Genomic DNA, 10,765 nt, shown 5'->3' on the forward strand with positions numbered 1-10,765 from the left:
GTGTAACACGGCAAGCAAAAAGCTTGTTTGACTGTAGCACATAAGAGTGTCATCAGGCCTTGCATTTCGGAAGTTGTGTTACATCATGCCGTTTTTACTTTTCTGGATAATGTCAATTCTCCCTGAGGACATTTCCTCAGACACAATCTGATTAGATACCAGTCAGAGAAAAATGTAATCATCTGGCTTCTTGTAGCAAGTAACTTTTTGGAGATACCTCTTAAACACAAAATTAGAGAGTTCATTACAGAAGTACACCCCCGAATTTTGAAAGTCAACATTCTGCCCGGAAAGTCTTTTGCTCTCATTATGACGTGTTGGAATACAATTTGATGGACTTGATATGTATGTTATAACAGACAAATGCCTGGTCGACTAGTAGGTTCAATATTTAAAAAGATACACGTAAAAGTATTATTGTGAGAGACAGTTTTGTTTGTTATTATAGCTTTTCTTACACAAATTACGCCTTTAATTGCGCATCCTTACATTTTCAGCTGGTGCTGAATTTTATCTGAATTGCATTTTATCTTCCAAATAGCTCCTCAATTCAAAGTAGATGATCAAATGTATCCGCGATGGGCATATGTGTGTCCTATTTCCTAAATTTTCACCAAGAAAATCAGTTGTGAACTGTTTTTTGTCAGTTTACTTTTCACTGAAGAAAACATGCTTTTCGTGTGTAAAACAAAACACTCTGGTGAATTTCTTGTGAACGGGACAAAGCAGTACAATTTTGTGTATGTAGTTACTGAATGTAGATTGAGCTTGCATGATGTTATTTGAACATCGCAACAACAGCGATGACGTCACAAGTGACGTCAAGGTTACAGGTACGCAACGTGTGGAGTCTAGAATGAGCAGTCTGTGTAAAATGTTCGGAAAGATAGACTGCATACAATACACAGAGCAATCGGTACTCCCTCGAAAAAGTTGTGCCATGTGAAAGACATATGATTATACTTTCTAAATTGTTTAGACATGGACCACATAGTGGTAACAGCGTCAATTCACAATTCGAAGGCAGAACATCCCAACTACACTGAGCACAAAAAGGATTGGATATTTCTTCAGTGCTATAGACCTCATGATAAACAGCTGCATTTCGGTCGGAAACATATGTGTATATAGAGAATACTACATGGCTTCCTGTGTCGTACCAGATTTACACGATTTTTTTTTTAAATATTGAACTGCGAGCGAAAGCGAGCTGTTCACTATTTGAAAAAGCAACGAGTGTAAATCTGGTACGACTCAGCAAGCCATGTAGTATTCTGTTTATCCTACATACTGTACTTACGTGTATTTTACTGAAAATGTCTTGCAGTCGAGGCAACTAATTGAAGACGCTTGTTTTGGAACCTCGATCTCTTCTAAAGCCTCGTGCAATCTAATACGTCAAAGCAAAGAAACGTCACTCTGAAAGTGTGGCGTGACGTGTTAGTTCCAAAGATTCATCGAGGGTAATTAGCGAGCGCAATTTTTGTTTCTATAATGACGTTTGTCTCGGTGACTTTGGCATCATAAGCAGTGGAAAAACAGGTCCCTGCCAGACTTGCTTGACATGACCTCATTTACATGATATACACACGTGTGATTTGAACGATTATTATCTCACGGGTGTCTCTCTCACGTATGTAGGATAAATTAAAGGCATATGTACTCGATGACTATACACGCTAATTGCTTTACCAACAGCTGGAGACATGCTAAATTAAGTTCCCTGCAAAATATTGTGGTCTAGGACCCCTTCAATGTTGAGATATATGTTAATTTTCATTTTGATCTGGATCGTCCTATTTATAGATTTGGCAACACATGTAACGTTGACGCAAGGGAGCTAACACCGCGGCTTTGTTGACATCCTCACTTTTTCAGAGGCTAGAACAAGCTGTAATGCATGTATTATGGTCCGCGCATGGTGACATATCGTCATTATATGGTCTTATGGTTCGTTTGACATCGATTATGGGCAAACTACACTTTGTAAACACGGGAGCGCGTACATATGCCTTTAATATTCTCCATCTCAAGACACGATAGGTAAATCCCAGTCGTCCCGCTGTTGATATATTTCTTGGAATATGACGTCATGTCTTCATTCTTCTGTCTTTGCAACGCTTTTCCTTTTTTCGCTTTTTTCGCTTTTTAAGCAAAGACTTAAAAAAAAACCACAAAAAACATGCATATCTTTGGTGCAACAGCTACTGAGCTAGCTGTCCATAGTCTGTGACGGTTGTATATACGTCCTGTCGGAAGACGGGCGACGAAATCATCAAAAAGTGTCCGTTGAAAAAGATTGCGCGAAAAGCACCAATCATAGTATTTTGTGACTCTTTTGAAACGAACACAACTTTTGATCCCGAGAAAGAATTCTTTTGAAACTTAAGACACGTATAAGGATACAACCACTTCCTAAGCATGCACAATTTTAATGATGTTGCATTTGTCTCAGTGACGTTACCAGCGTTCAAAAAGTGTTAACGGAAAACCGTTACAACGTCTATTCTCAGGTTCTGTTTCTGTCCATTGATGACACGCACAGAGAAGAGAGTATTTGTCAGCGTCATGTGTAATTTGCAGAAACGGCTGCGTGTAGTTTTAGATTTATTGCATATCAACTGCAGCCACCCAGGACAAACATTCTCAAAAACCAGGATTTCCTGTCGTTATCAACCTTGTGGGCGCTCTCTTTCACACGTTAGATCAGCCTGACTGCGCGGCAGTTTTAAACAAAATAGGTAAGCCCTGTTAGCTAAGACTCCAACGAAACTCACTGGTGTAAAACATATGAAATATTGTTTAGTTTTATTCGCCTTTTTCACGGTTTAAAGAGGATCATGCTGTCAAAACCACTCATTTTTGTGAGTAGGTATTAACAGGGACCTGTGACGTCATACCCAAATAATGCTCAAATCCTTTAAACCATTTTTTGAGCAGAAGAAAGGCAATTCGTCATATACCCATATATCTTTGGCCTAAACACTGCTGTTTAACATGAGATGTGTAGCACTGAAGAAATATCCTCTCTTTTTTTTGTGCTCAGTGTCGTTGGGATGTTTTGCCTTCGAATTGTGAATTGACGCTGCCACTGCTGAGTTCCACGACAAAATAATTTAGAAAGTATATTCATATATGTCTTCCATGCCATTCAACTTTTTTGCGAGAGTACTGTATAAGTCTCACCATCTAGAATACCGTGCTTATTCTAGACTTTACACCTCGCTTACCTGTAGGTTCGACGTCACGTGTGACGTCATCATTGCAGGTGCAATATTTAAACAATATTCCGCAAGCTCAACCTACATCCAGTAACTATATGGCATAAATTGTACTTCTTTATTTTATGTAAATCATGTTACCCAGAGAGTTTTGTATAACACACTAAATTCCGTTTTTCCTTCAGTGAAACGTAAAACCGCCAAAAACGGTATCCACCCGACTTTTTCAGTGAATGTTCAATAAAAATGGTGCACATTATCAATCACAGTTACATTCTATCTTCTTACTTTATATTGACGGGCATTTTTTAGGTTCAAATGTGACTCTTATGAAAACCAGCATTGCCTGAAAATGTAAGGAAAAGCAATTAAAGGCGTTGTTTCACTAAATGAGACTCAGCACACAGTTATCGTCTCGCGCATACACTTCTTCACAGGTATCTTTATATATTTTGCACCTACGCTTAGAGCAGGCATTTGTCTATGTATTAACGTGCATTTTAAGTCCATTACACTCCACCTTTACCTGTCATAGTGCCTCTCAAAAGTCTTTCATGACATAACTTTGACTTACAAAATTAGGGGGTGTGCTTCGGAAATGAACTCTCACACTTAGTGTTTAATAGCTATCTCATCAGAGGTACTTGCAAATAAAAGCCCAATGAATGCACTTCCCTCTGATATGTATTTCATTAGATTGTGGCTTACAAAACGTCTTTTATGAGATTTGACATTATCCAGAAAAGTGAAAATGACGTGACGTAACACAATTTCTGAAATGCAAGGCCTCCTGGTGCCACTATGTGTTTCACGCAAACAATCTTTTTACTTGCTGTTTAACACCTTCCAATTACTTGATAGTTCACTCAAAAATAGTTACTCTGCTGCCTGCGTTTAAGCTGATATTACCGATTTTTGCAACAAAGTTTTTTTTTCTGAAGTGCATTTTTCAAAAAAACTGGGCCACTTTGCCTTAAAATTGCGTATAGCTGCTGCCACTTTTGGGTACCAAGAAAAGTTGTTTCAGAGACAATATGCATTTGTCTGTCAAATGAAACCGAATTTGCTCGGGAGTACCTCCCGTGCCTTAAACTCCTTAACTAAGCGTCTTTTTCCGATTTGGTTCCTCGTCTATATGTGTCCGTCCGTATATATATCTGGCGCCTGTTCGTTGTCAAAACAATTAACGTTGAGGTTATCTTGGATGTTTCTCAAGCTAGACCTCTGAAACTGTGCACACTTTTAGGATTTGATGATCTCACGAAGTGACCCTAGTTTGGTGGACCCTAGTCAAATGTGGGGGTCACAGCGGGGTCATGTTCATTTCATAAAAACTTAACGTTGAGGTTATCTCGGATGTTTTTGAAGCTACAGCTTTGAAACCTTGCACACTTCTGGGGTTTGTTAATCTCACGACTTGACTTAAGTTTTATTGACCCTCGTCAAGTTTTGGGGTCACATGGGGTCATGATCGATTCATAATTACTTACCATTGACTTATTTCAGGTGTTTTTGAAGCTGGAGCTTTAAAACGTTAAATATTTCAATGGTTTAATTATCTGTCACCATGATCCTAGTTTTGTTGACCCCCGTCACATTTTGGGGTCAAAGCGGGGGTCATATTTATATATATATATTTTTTTTAAATTTGCCAAGCACATCATGTGGGGCGTTTAATAAATACCACTGATTGTTACAATATTCCTTATAAACTGTTATGCATGTGTTTGAGCTACAATGGACATTAACATTTTCATGTACAATAGTCTACAATACCTCTTTTTCTTTTTACTTTTTTAATTCGTTAATCTTCTTTAAATGTGTATGTGTTGTTGGAATATGTGTTGGTGAGACATATGTATGCGTATAACCATCATACCAAAGATATAATGGCTAACATTTTCATAAAATATGTTTGTCTGACATCTAAACATACTAACATCACATGCACCGGTACACTTCAATACATCTATATATATATGTAGGCCTACTGTTATCTTATAACATCCTGATCGTATTGAGTTTTAGAAAACCCGGCATCGTTTTTTTACATGGGTAAACTACACCTAAAGCCTACACTGAGCACAAAAAGTTAAGGATATTTTTTCAGTGGTATAGCCCAGATGTTAAACAGCAGTTTTTTGGTCAGAAATATACGTGTATGTGAAGATCAGTCTTTCTTCTGCTCAAAAATCTGGAATCTGAGTCATATGTGGGTATGACGTCAGAGGTCCGTGACCACGCCTACCCTCAAAAATGGCGTTTTTTGACGGCATGATTCACTTTCAACCGTCCGGAAACGGTAACTTGGTAACGGTAAATTTGTCTTTATCACGGTGTTCTGGTGTGCAAGTGCGTGAGTTTATGCATCTGTCTGTCTCTGACTACGTGTGTGTTTGTATACATGTGTGCATGATAAAAAAAATAATCCGACCTCCAAATAATTATACATTAAAGTTTGCGTGACTGAACCCGTAGCTTGATGTTCACGGTTTACGAATTTAGGGACAAACAAAAAGGCGTTCTCTCTTTGTCATAACGGACAGATAACGGTTCTCTGTATAGTAGGCCGTTATGACCTCGAGACAATGTTCTTACAGACTCTTAAAAACTTGGCGATGTCCATCTCCACAGCTCTATTTCGTAGCATTCCAACTGTCTGATTCGTCACAGCAAATGCCAGATTGTGTCTCGCTGCTATCAAGACGACGATGAGAAAAACCAAGTTTTGTCTCCATCTGACATCATATTTTTGGGAATTATATGATGTCTGTATTCTTCTGTCTTTTTGATTCTTTGTCTTCTTTACTTCTTTCTTATATATACAGCACAGCAGTGTTCAAAACACGTGAACAGTTCTTTTCTGCAGTTGCTACTGAGCAAGTTGAACGCATCATCCGTGAAGGCTATACGCATCCTATCGGAGAACGAGAAACAAAATTATAGAAAAAGTCCTTCAAAAAGTTGCGCGAAAGACACCAGGGACAGTATTTTTCACCTCTTTTCAAACTATCAGAACTTTTGAGCCCGTGACAGAATGTTTCTGAAACTTGACACACATGTAATGGCACCATTCTTTGCAAATTATACAAAGTTGAGTGCATGTCACATTTGTTTCTTGGACGTTACAAACGTTTACACATTTTTAACGGAAACCCGTTACAACGTCTATTCTCGGGTTCTGTTTACTCTAAGTACTGGGAACATATACTGATGAGGGTCTTTATCATCGTTCTGTGAAATTTGGAGAGACTGCTATTTGTAGTTTTAGATTTATTGCATATCAACTGCGGCTACCCAGCAAAAACACCACAAAAACCCTTGATTTTTTGCCGTTTTTCAGGATTGTTGTCGCTTTCCTTTACACGCTGGATCAGCCTGACTGCGCGGCGGATTTGAACGAAATTTGTATGACTTGTTAGGTAGGACACCAAATAAACTTTCGGATGTAAAAAATGTAAATTATCATTCAGTTTAAGTCACTGTTTCGATGGTTGAAAGTGAATCATGCCGTCAAAAAAACCGCCGTTTTTGAGGGTAGGCGTGGTCACGGGCCTCTGACGTCATACCCAAATACTACTCAGATTCCAGAAACACATTTTTGAGCAGAAGAAAGACTATCTTCAAATACACGTGTATTTCTGACCAAAACAATGCTGTTTAACATCTGAGCTATACCACTGAAAAAATATCCTTAACTTTTTGTGCTCAGTGTATTTTACCCCCGATCCATCCACTCGCATGATTTGGCCTATATGGTCCGCTGGACCCAAAAAGCAAAAAGCAACAAGAATCAAATCCACTCGCACCCCCCATTCACACGCACACTACCCAATATTGACGGACTGTGTGATCATATCTTCTGCCATGATCTGTTGAGACAGTGATATCAAAATCGTTGTCCACGGTTCATGTTTTCGTTGTTGAAGTTTTGCTGCCCGTGTGAGTAAAAAAGAAGTCTGCATATCATGGACGTTTATCATGTTAATACCACCTTCTTCCACCACAGTACACAATACATTTCGTTTAACTTTTTCAAAGGCTTTTGTATTTGAATACTTCCTCTTCCAGAGAAACCTGAACAAAATAGTATTCAACTTATCAGTCGAGAACTTTAACAGGGTCAAGAAGCGCCTACATAACGTAAACAAATTGTGAAACTAAGAAACACTTAATAATACATAACTTGCGGGGTCATATTCGTAAAAACTCAATTTGGTCAAGAAAATTAGCAATTAATATGCTTCTTGTTAAAAAGAAATATCCTTTATTAAAATTGGGTGGATTTTGAGTATGTCATGCTAGTCATGGTGGTGGGGTTGAGATTGGGGGTTGTGCCAGTTTGAATATGTGAAATATTCTTCAGGTTGAATAACTAAATGTCACATAAGGAGTAGTCTTGAACATTATTTTATGAAGCTGGAACAGCTTTTTTTTGTGCTTTTGTTTGGGGGGGGGGGGGGGGGTTGGGTCATAGGTAGTGGAATCGTCCTTTTAAGACCTACAAAACCCTGAGAAAATCAGGTCTTATAATGGGGGTAAACTTGCAGAGGTTATGAACAGAATATCTTAGAAATCAAGGTCTTGAAAATGTCTTGTCGAAGGGGAGTCGTGTGCAAGCATTAATTTTGGTTTTCTTGTTAACCATGTTCTAGAAAAGCCTGATAGATGATTGATTGATTGATGAGTGATACGGTTGTTTGATTGCAGGCCCCTGAGTCCATGAAGTCTGTCATCCAGGCGTGCTGGCTGCTGACGACGTCTGTTGGAGATCTCATCGTTGTCTTGGTGGCAGAGTTGGACCTTCTGCCAAGTCAGGTGGGAGCAGTCTAAATGTGTCTCTGTCTATCTGTGAGTGTGTGTGTGTGTGTGTGTGTATGTGTGTGTGTGTGTGTGTGTGTGTGTGTGTGTGTGTGTGTGTGTGTGTGTGTGTCCCCTCTCTCTCTCTCTCTCTCTCACTCTCACTCTCTCTCTCTCTCTCTCTCTCTCTCTCTCTCTCTCTCTCTCTCTCTCTCTCTCTCTCTTACAATCTGACTTTCTCTCTTTCACAAACACACACACACACACACACACACACACACACAAACACACACACACACAAACACACACACACACACACACACACACACACACACACACACACACGGAGACAGACAGACAGAGCGATAGACCGCGTGTGTGTGTATGTCAGTAGTTGTGCGTGTGTGTGTGTGTGTGTGTGTGTGTGTGTGTGTGTGTGTGTGTGTGTGTGTGTGTGTGTGTGTGTGTGTGTGTGTTTTTGAGAAAAGAGAGACAGTCAGATTGCCTGCGTTTTTCTGTTTCAGATGGCTGAATTTTACCTATTTTCTGCTGTCATGATGGCGGACTGCGTTATATTTGCAATCATGACCTGTTTTTACAGTTATGTGGAAAGCGAGACAACGATGACCACGAAGAAGCCAGGTGGCAGCAAAAAGGGAGACAAGAAGGGAGGCAAGAAGGGAGACAAGAAGGGAGGCAAAAAGGGAGACAAGAAGGGAGGCAAGAAGGGAGGCAAGAAGGGAGACAAGAAGGACAGCAAGAAAAAGAAAGGCGGGAAGGAGGGAGATGGGAAGGAGGGAGGAGGGGAGGACAAGAAGAAAGGCGGACCAGAGAAGAAGTGAGAATCCAGCTACCTTGCCTAAGTCTTACTGAATGTGAGGGCCTACAGGGAAGGCCGAGAAGAAAGTTGGATCTGATTAGAAGAAAAGTGGATCCAGAAGAAATTAAGGATATGAGAAGAAATGGAAATCCAGCTACAATTTCAGACAGCGTAGCCGTTTTTGACTCACATGCGAAGCAAAAGTGAGTCTATGTACTCACCCGAGTCGTCCGTCCGTCCGTCCGTCCGGACGTCCGTCCGGAAAACTTTAACGTTGGATATTTCTTGGACACTATTCAGTCTATCAGTACCAAATTTGGCAAGATGGTGTATGATGACAAGGCCCAAAAAAACATACATAGCATCTTGACCTTGCTTCAAGGTCAAGGTCGCAGGGGCCATAAATGTTGCCTAAAAAACAGCTATTTTTCACATTTTTCCCATTTTCTCTGAAGTTTTTGAGATTCAATACCTCACCTATATATGATATATAGGGCAAAGTAAGCCCCATCTTTTGATACCAGGTTGGTTTACCTTGCTTCAAGGTCAAGGTCACAGGAGCTCTTCAAAGTGGGATTGTATACATATTTTGAAGTGACCTTGACCCTGAACTATGGAAGATAACTGTTTCAAACTTTAAAATTATGTGGGGCACATGTTATGCTTTCATCATGAGACACATTTGGTCACATATGATCAAGGTCAAGGTCACTTTGACCCTTATGAAATGTGACCAAAATAAGGTAGTGAACCACTAAAAGTGACCATATCTCATAGTAGAAAGAGCCAATAAGCACCATTGTACTTCCTATGTCTTGAATTAACAGCTTTGTGTTGCATGACCTTGGATGACCTTGACCTTGGGTCAAGGTCACATGTATTTTGGTAGGAAAAATGTGTAAAGCATGTGAGTCGTATGGGCTTTGCCCTTCTTGTTCCAAGTTGCGCTCAGTGTGAAGGCCTCAGAAGGAGACGGAAAGATTAAGAAGAAAGTTGGATCCGGAAAGATGAAATTTGGATCCGGGAAAAAGACAAGATCTAATGTCTAAGTTTTGAGGGCATAGAGAGCAAAACGGAAGGGCACGAAGAAAGTTATTCCGGTAAGAAGAAAGTTGGATCCGTAAAGAGAAAATTCGATCCGTTTAGAAGAAAGCTGGATCCGGGAACAAGTAAGGATGTAAGAAAGAATGAGAATCTACATCCCCTTGTAACCAGACAGTCTGGACAGTTTTCACGATGAAGGAGGAGGAAAGAACGTGAAGAAAGGTGGATCCAAAAGGAAGATAGGTGGATCCTATAAGAAATGATCTAAGAAGAAGTGAAAATGTCGCCAGTCTCTTGCCAGACAGCGTCGCCATTTGTAAGAAAGATAAGAGAGAATCTAGCTACCCTTTTAACAAGCACCTTAGCCATTTTCTAAGTGTTATTTGTTTTAGAAGGAAAAGCGAGGATTTAGCTGCCTATCTCACCCGACGGCTTGACATTTTTTTGTTTTACGTCTTTTTTGGTGTACATCAGACCTGGTTACTGTACGAAATTTGCGTACAATCTTACGAAATTGAAGACCGCTGTACGATTATACACCAGACATTAAAATCATACGCAACAAACAAAAAACAAATTTAAAAAAAATTAAAAATAAAAAATAAGTCTGAAGAGGACTGTGTGAGCCTAGAAAGCAATGTGTAAAGAGGACTGTGTGAGACCAGAAAATACTGACCAGTGCAGTGACAGAAATGAAGGGCTAACTCAATAGATCTACTGCTGACAGCAGATGATGCAAATTTTCCTCAGAGGTCAAAAATAAAAATATGTTTTTCTATCATTCGTTTTGTGTCACATTTTCAAATATCTAATAGTGTATGGGTTTTTGTTTTCAACAAAAATGTTTTAATTTACTTTCAGCACAAATTCTTTCTTACAT

The 10,765-nt window shown here is 39.6% G+C and overlaps 1 protein-coding gene across 6 annotated transcripts in view; it reads left to right on the forward strand.

Moving 5' to 3' along the window:
• The window catches only part of LOC138959870 (solute carrier family 15 member 1-like), a 67,756-nt gene extending 56,991 nt beyond the window's left edge, over positions 1-10,765 (forward strand). For 5 of the 6 annotated variants that reach the window (XM_070331521.1, XM_070331518.1, XM_070331523.1 and 2 more), the window contains 2 exons: positions 7,932-8,039; positions 8,623-10,765. In XM_070331521.1, coding sequence (XP_070187622.1) covers positions 7,932-8,039; positions 8,623-9,048 — 534 coding nt within the window. In that variant the 3' untranslated portion in view covers positions 9,049-10,765. Of the gene's footprint in view, positions 1-7,931; positions 8,040-8,545 lie in introns of all 6 variants that reach the window. The other variant, XM_070331524.1, reaches the window with a different exon arrangement.

The sequence above is a fragment of the Littorina saxatilis genome, linkage group LG2 (assembly GCF_037325665.1).
Source record: "Littorina saxatilis isolate snail1 linkage group LG2, US_GU_Lsax_2.0, whole genome shotgun sequence".
NCBI lineage: Eukaryota > Metazoa > Mollusca > Gastropoda > Littorinimorpha > Littorinidae > Littorina > Littorina saxatilis.